This window comes from Danio rerio, chromosome 17 (assembly GCF_052040795.2).
Source record: "Danio rerio strain M-AB ecotype USA chromosome 17, GRCz13ab, whole genome shotgun sequence".
In the NCBI taxonomy this organism is placed as follows: Eukaryota; Metazoa; Chordata; class Actinopteri; order Cypriniformes; family Danionidae; genus Danio; species Danio rerio.
The window spans coordinates 7,624,436-7,637,613 of NC_141037.1; the positions used below are offsets into that span (position 1 = coordinate 7,624,436).

Consider the following 13,178-nt stretch of genomic DNA (forward strand, 5'->3'; position numbering starts at 1 on the left):
ACACACGGGTTCCTGTGAGTCCCAGTGTTTCCATGCAAATAATGTTAGATTAAATTCCAAGCATTGAAAAGCACCAAGTGCGTCACAGAAGTGAGCTAGAATGCCTGATTAATAACAAGCATTGGCTTCTGCTAGAATTAAAATGGATAATTTTGCCCTTCCAACCGCAACACAACACTGGGAAACACCCACACACTCTTGCATTCACAAACATACACTATGGCCAATTTAGTTTATTCAATTCACCTATAGTGCATGTCTTTGGACTGTGGAGGAAACCCACGCCAACACGGGAAGAACATGCAAACTCCAGACAGAAACGCTAACTGACCCAGCTGGGACTCGAAAAAGCGACCATCTTGCTGTGAGGAATAACAAACTAAAGGGATTATATATATATATATATATATATATATATATATATATATATATATATATATATATATATATATATATACACACACACACGTGTGTGTGTGTGTGTGTGTGTGTGTGTGTGTGTGTGTGTGTGTGTTTATACACTTTATTCGTTTCAAAAATTTGAGTTTCTTTATTCTGTTGAACACTAAATATGAAATATGGAAGAAAGCTGAAAACCTGTAACAATTGACTTCTTTATTATTAGTTGATGAAGGTGAATAGCTATGTTTCTATCCAATGATGCAAATTAAATTATGCACAACTGGAATATCGCATAAAAGATTTGAGAATAAAGCAGCGGTTCCATTCACTGAGTCAAAAAGAACAAAATCGTCACTTCCTGATTATCTGACGCCAAATATCAACAGTAAATAGAGAACTGACTGCGGTAGGAGAAGCTGCATGAATCTTTTCTTCATTTAATAAATGACTTGCGCTTTAGAAGACAACGCTGACACGCAATGAACGCATGGTGGCGTTTGAAGGTGTGAAACACTGAGCAGACAATCTTGACTTTTCTGGAGGTCATTAATATTGTAATAACACTATTACTGAAATGGTTAAGGCGTTGTAAAATTACTAAAACAACATTTAAGATGCTTTACAGTGTGCTCAGCCTGCTGGATTGTCCATTCAGACACATTTTTATCATCACATGATCTCTTATAACCAAATCACATGATTTTTTAGTCCGCGAAATAGAGTTTGTTCGTTAAAAGTGTTTCCATCATAGTTTATGCAAATCCATTCTTATCGAATAAAAAAAAAAGTTTATCCTACTCAGTTATGCACATATATTTATGCGCATTTTCAAAACTTTTGCGCATCGTGGGTTTCCATCAACCGTTTTTTATCTCCAAAATGTGCATAAAAAAGGTGGATGGAAACAAAGCTAATGTTTGAAGGTTTTTAGCTTTCTTCAAAATTTATTCTTTTGCATTCAACAGAATAAAGAAACTCAAATGTTTGGAACTACTTGAGGCAGAGTAAACAGCGAGTAAATTTTCATTGCTGGGTAGACTATTATTAAGGGGAAAAAAAGGAAAAACCATGTGTGTATGTAATAATGAACTTTTAGAAAAATATTACTTTAAATACAGCGCAGCAATAGATCAGTCAGACTACATACTGTAGACATAGTGCTGCCATCAGCTATTTGCTCCAACTACCATTGGCATACAGCCAAGTACACTGAAACTGCTTTTAACCCTCCCTCCCTTTATACAAGTCAAAATTTAATTGAATGCCTTCTTGCTGTTATCTCCTCTTTTTTTCAGACAATCAAGCTCTCAAGTCCTAGCTGTTACATAAATTCTCCACAGAAAGCTACAGCAAAAACATTCTAGGATCAATCAACAACCCAATTTAATTCGTATATCCTGTATTAGCTTAGCTTATAGTTCTGAGGGGTTAAAGTAGAACTGTTGTATGTGCTAACAACCATGAAGCAAGAACCCCTATTAAGAACTATATCACCGAATACAAGTTTGTCAATAAATGCAACCTTACAAATTCTATGTACTGGCTTTGGTTAAAAACCACAAGCTATCATCTCAATGTTACCGTAATTGATAGTAAGACAAAGGTCAAAAATCAAAGCAATCTTGCTCTCACTTTCAACAACTTAGCCCTTGAAAAAGTTGAAAAATTGCAAAGGCACCAGAAAGGGTTTTAGCAATAACAAACTAGTACTTGAGTAAAAGCATAGAGGACTAAACATTATATCCATCCAATTTAAAAAATAAATAAATAATATATTGCACAAAAACAAGTCACAAAAACGTACATACCATTTTGGGATGTGGACTCCTCCCCATCTTCTTTATTTTCTTCTGTGTGCAGCTGCGCTTGTTCAGCAGATACAACAGAAACTCCGTCAGGCTCATGATAACCTTCTTGAATTTCCAAATCTGAATTTGCAGGATCATTAGCAGCAACATCAGAATTTGTTGTAGTAGCAATCACATCTGCTCCAACAATCTTATCATCCACTTCGTTTTCAGGTACATTATGCAAGTTACCATTTTCCATCAATGGATTATCTCCGTGTAGTTCAGGACAGGTAGGTACACTTGTGTGATTATCCTCAGTAGAGATCGCAAGACACTCACTTGTTTTATCCTCTGAAATAGACTGATCAACAGGTGCTGATCCCACATCTTTTTCACAGGATTCAATCACCTCAGCAGAGTTCTGATCATGGTGAGTGCAATTACTCCAAAACTTTGCCATGAGCTCATTTACAAGACTTTGTGAAGACTCAACTTTAACATAATATGGAGGACTGTTAGGTTCCACTGAATCATCAATACACTGCACACTCACTTTCAGAGGTTTATCCACCAAGAGTTCGTAGAAGTTATCAGTAGCCTCACTATCCCACGATCCTCCAGAGGGATTAAATCCTTCCAACCGACACAGGAAAGCTTGAGGTGGACTTTCCAGCAAGTCACAAGGTAGTGCTTTTACAGAACCTTCACTGGTTTCAGACTCATTTCCAAAGTCAACAAAAAGTACAGATACTGTGTTTGTGCACTTCTTAATAACTTGTGCACGGTACCACATCTGGTCATCACAAAAGCGAGCCAGGCATGGACTTCCAGGATCCAAATTATCCAGTAGAATTGGCTGCGTTTCACTGGAATTTCCACATTCTTGAGCAAGTTGTGTGATGTGGTCAAGTATTTCAGAGTTCGAAAACTGGCACCAAAAATAATCAGGTCCAACAATGCATGACGCAAAAGCTTCAATGGTTTGTCCCAAAGAAACATCTGGTTTCTTGAAAAGAAAATTGAATGTCTCCTTAACTGGTTTGGTGACGACTGATAATTCATTCAAGTCTAACTGATCCCATTTCTTACTGAGCGAATCAGATGTGCCTTCACAGGGAGTCATTGTAACTTCCCAAGCAATGTCATCTTTTTTGATAAAACTGCAAGAGAGGGTGTTTTCACCAGCTCCACCAAGCACTTCTTTGAAGAGAATTTCCTGCTCCTTCATTCCCTTGAATTGGTCATTTAAACTATAGCTGCAGTGAATGCTGAACCTTGGGTATGACAGCAGATGTTCGTCAAGTCTGCAAACTTTAAGGGAAGAAACCATTGCCTCATTGCCAAAATCTATGAACTCTACAAAGACCATGTCATTTTCAGGAGCACATTTCACAATAGCACGATACCAGGAATCATCTTCAGGAAACATGGCTTTCACCAAACTTCCCTGCTGAACACTCAATCCATGCATTTCATCTTTCTCTGATGGTTGATGGGAATTCAATGACTCGGTGAGGGAGAAGAGCGTATTCTCATCCTCTTTGAGTTGCACGTAAAAACTTCTCAGGTTATTGATGTGTGAAATATATACTTCAGACATTGTACCTGGTTGTATCACACGTTGGGGAAGATCTACAGATCGAGGAAAAGACTGCATTGATTCAGGATCCATCATGTTTACACCTGTGGTCAATGCTGCTGAATTGTTGACATCATCACTTGATGGTGTTGTACTAGAGTTAAGGTTGGGTGTTTTATTTTTCTGGACAGCTTCAGAGTTAGTTACACCAAAATCGTCCTTCCCTGCATTGGTTTTTGCCATGGACCCCTTACTAGAGACTTGAGGTTTGGGATCAGACAAGTAATCTTTCATAAGATCATTAACGATCAGCTCCTTGCATTCAACAAGGACACTAAACTGAGGACACATTGTAGGGTTAGGGGTCACCACCATATTCTGAACAGTCACTTTTAAAGGTTCATCCACTAGAATCTCAAAGAATTTATCAGCTGCACTGTCGCTCCATGTGCCCTCTACAGACCCCAAAACTTGCAACTGACATAGAAAGGCTTGTGGTGGGCTTTCCAGCAGCTTGGTTGGCAGGGCCTTTATGGAGTTAAAATCAATTTCAGACTCATTTCCATAATCTATAAAAAGAACAGAGACCTTTTCATGGGTATTGATAACCTGTGCTCTGTACCAGAGCTGGTCAGAAAAGCGAGCCAAACAAATTCCACCTTGGCGTAACTGATCTGGCTGGATTGCTTTCGTGTGACTACTGTTTCCAATTTCTTGTGCAAGCAGTGAGATTTTGTCAAGAATCTCTGAGTTTTTGAACTGGCACCAGAAGTAATTTGGTCCGACGATAGATGAAGCATATGCCTCTACAGTTTGTCCTGGAGTTACAGCTGGCTTCTTGAAAGTTAAAGGCTGGGTATTTTTAATGCAGTGTACTTGGGATTCGCTTTGAGCATCTGATTTGACAGTAAACCATCCTTCCTGGTGTTCTAAACTTACAAGCCAACAAGTTGCATCTTCTTGAATGAACTTGCATTGAATTTTCTTTTCACCATTTTCACCTGCTGCCTCTTTGAAAGTCATTATCTCCTCCTGGGTCCAGTCTCTTTTTCCTCGTCTCTTTCCATCCTCAAGCATGCATTGAATACTGAGCCTGGGAGTGCTAAGGAACTGCTTGTCAAGTTGCTTTATTTTAGTGGGCAGGAGTGTCACTTCATTCCCAAAGTCAATAAACTGCACTTGAACCATGCCATTTTTTTTGCTTTTTACAACAGCACGATAATAGGCACCATCGGCTGGATATTCAGCTTTCACCAGATCATCTGACTGCAAGAGATTTAGTTCAACTTGTAAATCACTTATCAAAGTACAATTGAGTTTTTCAATAAGGGAAAATATTTCGTCTTCATCAGTTGTCAATTGCACAAAGAAATTTGATGGACTATTACAATGTGAAACATAGACATCTGAAACATACCCCACATCGATGGTTCTCAAGGGAAGTTCCGTGAGCTTTGGATAAGCCATTACTTGTTGCTGTAAAACATTAGGCCAAGCTCTATTGTTTCCAGTTGCATTGCTGTATCCAGTAGCGGACTGGAAGTTTTGTTCTGTTCTGGCTTGACCAACTGGTTTTAAAGTCCTCTCATGTGCTTGTGATGTAGTGCTAAAACTATTTCTCACCTCTCTAAACTCCATGCCTTCTGAAGTCTCCTTGAAACCACGGGTCTTAACGATTCCTTTGGTGTTGATTGACTCGTTTCTTTTGGTCTTGCTCCACAGGTCTTTAATTTTTAAGTTGAGGTTTGTTTTGTCATCATACATCTCCACTGACAGTTTGCCTGAAGAATTTAGCTTCACAACTACATTGAACATGCAGTCTGTGGCGTAGTTTTTGAACCACTCATTAAGCTCACACGGCTCAGGTAATGCTACATTGAAAAGTTCAAACTGAACAGCCTGAATGGGAAGAGATGCAATTGCATTCGCATTTGGAGGAAATGGTAGAATATCAGATTTATCGACAACCACCAGGTCACCGTAGTCTACAAATTGGACAAGTATTTTTGGATGCACAGATTCAATTTGTCCTCTGTGCCACTGCCCATCTGAAAATTTAGCAAGACACATCATCTTCGGGGAAATTGAAAACTTTGCTTGTGGACGTTTGCGGCACAGCTGTTGAATATCTTTGGTCATTTTTGCTACGGCGTCAGTATTTTGTGCAAAATGGCCATAAAACTGGTTCACGCTTTCCACACAGGTTATGTGTAGCTTCATCTTGGCACCCACTTTAATTTTGGGTGGTACATCGACATATGCATCGGCCTGAAGAGATGAAGTTGTTGCAGCATTCAGTGTGTAGCCTCCCTTTGTAGACTGTAGGTTTCCTTCAGCTTTGGAAGGTCCGACTACATTAACATCTTCAACAGAACTGGAGTACTCGGTTAAATGAGCTGAATGGAGAGATTGTAGAGAATTATTTCTGCCATGCATATTGCCATATGTCACTTTGTTTAGAGTATCAAGAGTTGGATCCCCACACATCTTCTCGTTCACTGCCAAACAATGCTCTTTGTGACCAAAGGTTAGGTTCACATTCACATTGTCATTTCCATACAGTGTTATATAATAGACACCCTCACTCACACTGTAGTGCTCGAACTTTCCAACAAGGATTTGATCCAGTATGACAGATTTCAGATAATCTATCTGATCTGTCCGCCATCCAACACCTTTGTCAATTACACCATGCAAAGAGCATCCATAGGTGACAACAGGCAAGTGGAAGAATCTTGCGGACAAGGGTCTGATGTTGGAGAGTTTAACAAAATCACCAATTCCATAATCAACATGAAAGACCTTGACAACATCTGAGATGTCATTCTGCTGAAGAACCGATCGGTACCATTTCCCGTCGCTACCTTTCGTTGCACACGGAGACCCATCACACAGTGGTACTGGGATTTGAGCAGAGAATGCATCTTCATAGTGTTCATAGAGCTGAACGCTTAGTTTCTTGAGCTCTTGTGAAAAGACACACAGTTTGCAATAGATCTTCAATGGATGAACAACTTGTGTTACAGTTACAATCTCAATTGTTCCAGGCGACAACTCTGGATACAAGTACTGCCACAACCTATCTGAATTACTGGCATGCTCCTGCTGACCATTTGTAGTCAAAAGGTCAGTTTGGATGGAGGGACTTCTTGGCAAATGCAGTGAATACGTTACAAGGATTTTGAAATTTTTACAAGGCGTATTTTTAGCAAATCCGAATTCATACATTTGTTTGGATATGCTTGGAACATCAAGAAGAATGATCCGGGATGGCATTATCACATCCTGAACACATCCAGAGATGTTTTTCCCACACAAAGATCTGATGAACTTTGAAGCACCCGCAGACCATCCACTCTCAAGACACAGTGGTGATACATTGGTCAATATACAAAGCTCTACTTTTGGAGCAAGACCGCAAAGATTGTGTGGACATTTTGTCAAAACTTCGCTTGTAGTCCAAAGTGATTTTCCATCATCAATTAGGAACACATTGTACTCATATTCAGTTTCTGAAATAATTCTTGCTCTGTGCCAAGTTCTGTCTTCATAAACCAAGCAAATTTCTCCAGGTTTGCCTTCAAAAGCATGTTGGCGCCTCCTAGGGACTTCAATGTCTTTAAGTTGTTGCCATATTTCCCTGTTCTCTTGCCCACGATTTAAATTCCCTCCAAATTCCACTAATACAGTGTGTGGGGTTAAATTTACCCTTGTGATATGAACCGTCAAACGTGATCCAACTTGAGGTAAACCAGGGATTGAACACATCTTTGCTGGGAATCAGGTCCAACAAATTGGTTAAAGTGCAAATAGGGAGAATCTAAAGAAGAGAAAACAGGAGAAAACAAAGATGATTAAGGCCTCAATTGCACTGGAGAAAATAAATGAATTTTGTTTGATCAGATCAAACAAAGGAGATATTTCCTTCTGCTCCTGATGTTTTAATCAATCATATCAGTCAGGATAAGCAACTCTGCTTTGGCAGCCAGACAACTATGCCAACCGGTTTGTGTGACAGTCCTAAATAGGGCTGTGCGATTTGGGAAAAATATCCAATTCCGTTTTTTCAATTTTTTTGACAGATATTGTGATTTCGATTTGATTTGCGAATAAATTTTGTAGTCAAGCTTCAGCTCGATAATCTGTATCGTAGCTTTTTACTGCTAAAGTGTTGTGTGTTGCTAAAATTGCTAAAAAAGTACCTGAAAAGACATTAACTTACATAAACGTTTATTCAAATTTGTTTTAAGGGTGCTTTCACACCTGTGAATCGATTCAGTTGTTCTGAAACAGAGATTACAATTGTTACATTGTTGCTCTTTGCTCTTGGAGCGGTTCGCTTTCACACTCCAAAGTTTCTAATCAAACCAAAAGAGCTAAAACAAGTCACGTGCGAGTAAACTCTCCTTACATTGGTCAGAGTGTCAGGGTTTATTTTGCAGCGTCCCGCTAAGCTGTCTGGAGAGGTGGTGGTTTGGTGGTGATTGACAGGGTGCGTGCGTGCGACGTGTCTGAGGAGAGACGCGGTGGGGAGGGGTGAGAAGGGTGCGCGATGATGCCTATTTGAGCCATAAGTCTCTCTTCATATTGCCGTATGCCTATTACATATCCATAAGACACAGTGATATAACCGCGCTCTGATCGGATCACTTTCTCACTGCAATCGAACCGCTCAAGGGTTCGTATCAATCGAGCCGAGACCACCTCATTCAAGCGATCTCGGAGCGATTACATTGGCGCGGAACAGAGCGCAATTGCCCTGTTCACATATGCCAAACGAACCGTGCTAACTGGGCAAACGAGATACGTTCCGAAACAAAAGTGTAGGTGTGAAAGCACCCTAAATGTTAAAAAATTAAACACTAATTTTCTCTAGAGCAAACAGTAAACAAACAAATTGACCATACCTTTTTGTGAACAAGTTGAACTCAATTAGGGTAGTGTAGCTTATTATAAAAACAAAACAAAAAGAATTATTATAAAAACACTCAAACTAACATGGCAGAAACAACTCTGAAACTGTACTAAGTGTCAATACTTTCAGTTGACTGATTAGCAAGACACTCATCACTCACTTGTGCCCACTCAAATGGCTAGTAAGACAATCACACACAGGTGGCAGTCACGCATTTGCTCTGGGCGGGGAAAATTAAATAATAAATATTTCATATCGCAGCCCCTTGTGAGAAGTTAATTGCAACGTTTCAAATCGCACAGCCCTAGTCCTTAATAAGGCATTGAGATATTTTATTTTTCTGCAATATACACTGCGATTATGGCACAATTTTGAATAGCTCTATATATTATTGAATAGGAATAAACTTGTAGTGGAGTGAATCAAACAAAATGCAAGAATATCTAAATAAGATGATTCACTTTTATTTTTGCTCCAGTATAATCAGATAATCAGGTACAGTATTTGAATAGGGTGTAAATCACAGGTTAACACACAATATGGTTTTATCACGATAGTTTGCCCACCAATGATAGATCATGATATCAGCAATATAATCACAAGAAAATCACCCACTATATATCATAATATTTGTAAATGAAAGAGAAAAATTCATCAAAAGGTTATAAAAGGCCTTGTGTTATTAACGGAACATATATTTTGTAGGATTGCAATATTGATGCATTTGATCCACAGTTATGAGAAGTGCCACCTTATGTACTGCTGTCTAAAGAGTAAACAGTAGCAGTGCAAGGCTTTTGTACCTCTTAAAGGAATATCAATACTTGGCTACATGAGTATTGTATCGTGGGCGGAATTATCACGGTAAATCAGCATATCAATATTTTGTCCTGCCTCTTTTATTGAATAATCAAAATGTAAATGTAAAATAACAGTGTAAATTCTTCATTGCTAATCATCAAATATAATCCCAACTCTACATTGCACATCCTGCAATGTGACTATTGCGAATGCACACATTGCTATGTCGAGGCTGAAACGATACATTGTGTAGCCCTAATGAAAATGTTTTAAAGAGCACCTATTATACATTAAAAACGGTCATTTTTTGGTTTCGGGGGTCTCCAACAACAGGCTGATATGCAGGCAAGGTCAAAAAGCACCTTCATTAATATGCATTTATTTTCACCTAATTAATCCAGCGACTCCCATATAATTCATTCAGTGATTAATTTGTTCCCAAATACCCTCCTTAGAGCGAAGCTAATCTGCGCTGATTGGACCGATGACAGTTTGTTGCGACTGGTGAAAAGCGTTTAGCACGTGACAGAAAGAATTGCCCACCACGGCTTATCATTGAAGAAGTCAGAGTGCATGTGTGAGCATACCTGCCAACAATCCAGTTTTTCCCAGGAGTCTCCCGTATTTCAGACCCATCTCCAGCCACCCTCCCATTTTGTAATTACTCCCAGAAACAACCATTATTGGTCTGTGAAGTCATGCAAACATTTGTTTGTAGAGCAGGTAGTTTGACCGCTTTCTGCCGTTTATAATTCCGAGTCATTTCTTCCATAGGCGACTGAACCGGAAGTTCTAAAACAGTCGTGAAAACAGGCGCAATTCTGCATTTTTGAATAAGGTCAATATCCAATTGCAGCAGCTGCCCGAAACGCACTTCATAGTAGTTACTAACACCACAGCACTTAAGGGGTTAAGTTCCGTATCCACATCACACCAGCACAGCTAAAGACTCGTTATCAAGACAATTCATTTGAAACACAATGAGTAGACTCTTTTATGGATTATTCAATAGTTGTAAACACAGCACACTTTATTTAAGCCTTAGCTGGATATTTTACTTCAGTTAGAGCTGTGTTACTCACTACATGGAAGGTCATTTTTTAAAACTCAATAGCGGCTCTTTAAAACTTTTTTTTGTATGCACTGAAAACTTACTTCTGAAATTGCTTGGAAAAAAAGACTAGCGAAAAATGTAGATTTCAGTCACACCCTTTATCAGGTCATCCAATTGTGAACAAATCAACAGTAACACATCTTAATGCTAGCTGTTTGGCATGGACCATGGTACGATAACCGTTTTCAAGATATACCGCGTTTTGGAAAAGAAGGTTTTAAAACGTAAGGTATGAGTAAGATTTTTTAATTTACATTTTTGTTTTTATGACAAAAATATCTCTAGTAGAAAAAAAAAATACCCAAAGATGCTATTTTAAATTTGAAAGAAATCAGTGTTTTTGAAACAAATGAAGACAAAATATAATAAATCTTTTAAAATAATAGAATATATTGTTTTCAAAAGGGGAATTTTTTTTTTTACCAAGACATTTAAAAAGAATATATTTTAGAGCAGTGAGCACAATACCATGAAACCGTGATATTTTTATCCAAGGTTATTATCATACCGTCAGAATCTTATACTGACCCATGCCTACTAGCTGTAAGCAAAGCCTAAAACCATGTTTTAAAATTTATATGCAGTTACATGAATTTTTATTTTGAAGATGTGGGACTTCACTGCACTCAAATGTGAATGCAGATAAAAACATGTTCGATATGAAGTGCCACTGCAAACACCAATAACACATCACATCTAAATACTATACAAGTTATTTGAGAGTTTGCACTTAAATTCAAAATTTGAAAAAGAGAGAAAATATCCAGTGAGCGGCAGTTCTGTGGACGCAAATGCCTTGTTGATGCCAGAGGTCAGAGGAGAATGGCCAGACTGGTTCCAGCTGATAGAAAGGCAACAGTAACTGAAATAACCACTCGCCTCAACCGAGGTCTACAGAAGAGCATCTCTGAACACGTCCAACCTTAAGGCGGATGGGCTACAGTAACAGAAGACCACACCGGGTGTAACTCCTGTCAGCTAAGAACAGGAAACTGAGGCTACAATTCACACAGGCTCACCAAAATTGGCCAATAGAAGACTGGAAAAATGTTGCCTGATCTGATGAGTCTCAATTTCTGCTGCGACATTCAGATGATAGGGTCAGAATTTGGCATCTACAACATGAAAGCATACATCCATCCTGCCTTGTATCAACAGTTCAGGCTGGTGGTAAATTGGTGTGGGGGATATTTTCTGGGCACACTTTGGGCCAATTGAGTACATTGTTGAATCTATACCACAAAGAATTAAGACAGTTTCTAAGGGAAAAAGAGGACCAACCCAGTGCTAGTAAGATGTAGCTAATAAAGTGGTCGGTGAGTGAAAATTACATGCATGTCAGTTAGCCAGGTAATGATGACACTTTTCAACAATAAATAGCATTATTATGGTATTATATGGTATAGTAAGTAAGTACTTGATTGCATTGATGAACCACTAATAGCATCACAATGCAAAACAGAGAAGTCAATCAGTCACTCCTTAATCAAGCATTTTTATTTTTTATTTTTTGCAAATTCCAAATGGTGAAATCATTTTATCAGCCAATGACTATCAAAGTACAACACTGCTCACCGTCAACTAAATGGTGCTAATGTGGTTTTTAAGTCAAACTTGTGATGTGATTTCTGACTGAATATTCAAAGCTCCCAGGGCGGTTAATGGCAAACAATATAGGGAGCGTGTCACAAGTTGTCACTGAACGAATGTGCGAACTTCAAGGTCTGGAACTACCAAAACAAAACAGTTGAACAGCTCCATTACTCAACCAGATGAACCCCATTTCAATTGCGTGATTCGAGCGTGCACTCATACAATTAAGTAAACGAAAACTTACCAGATGAATCTCTCTCCCCATCAAATACTCGGTTGCCAAGAATGACCGTCTCAACAGTTCTTATAAAGTAGTCTACTGAGAACACACGATATCAAAACACGCCACTGTGATGTTTCAGCAAATCAGTCACATTTACTACGTCAATTAAGAGCGCGCGTCACGTGATCTGCACGCTTGTTTGTGCGTGACCTCGTTAAAAAATTTACTTGCGTAAAAACTAACTAACTATTGCCATTGTAATATCATTATTATTGTAGAAGTTATTTTCACGTGCGTTATTAAATATATAAGCTATATGGGCCTATATAATAATAATAATACAAAAAGACTATTTAAAAGTCCACATATTATATAATTTGTAAGCATCATAATATGGATAATACGAAACCTGCAAGAACAATAAATAAATATGAAAATATATTAATAAATGAGTAAATAAATCCATAAATTCATGCATAAATAAAATAAAAAATAATATGCAAATAAATGAAAAAATAAGTCTATAAATTTTTGTATAAATAAAATAATACATAAATATGCAAATATATGAGTAAATGAATAAATATCCATAAACTCCTGCATAATTAAAATAATAAATAAAGAAATATACAAATATACAAATAAATGAGTGAATACATCCATAAGTTCCTGCATATATCAAACAATAATAAAAGATTGCATATTTATTTGCTTTATTTATGCAGGATTTATGGATTATTTACTCAATTTCATTTATTTAT

General features: G+C 38.0%; 1 protein-coding gene across 4 annotated transcripts in view; it reads right to left on the reverse strand.

The window, feature by feature from the left end:
• tdrd6b (tudor domain containing 6b) overlaps nucleotides 1-13,178 on the reverse strand; it is a 46,042-nt gene that overhangs the window by 2,285 nt on the left and 30,579 nt on the right. For 2 of the 4 annotated variants that reach the window (XM_087289765.1, XM_087289763.1), the window contains exons 1-2: nucleotides 12,439-12,557; nucleotides 2,211-7,591 (exon numbers count right to left, since the gene is read on the reverse strand). In XM_087289765.1, the coding sequence (XP_087145891.1) occupies nucleotides 2,211-7,539 (5,329 nt within the window). In that variant the 5' untranslated portion in view covers nucleotides 7,540-7,591; nucleotides 12,439-12,557. Of the gene's footprint in view, nucleotides 1-2,210; nucleotides 7,592-12,438; nucleotides 12,558-13,178 lie in introns of those variants that run through there. The other 2 variants (XM_087289766.1, XM_087289764.1) reach the window with 1 other exon arrangement.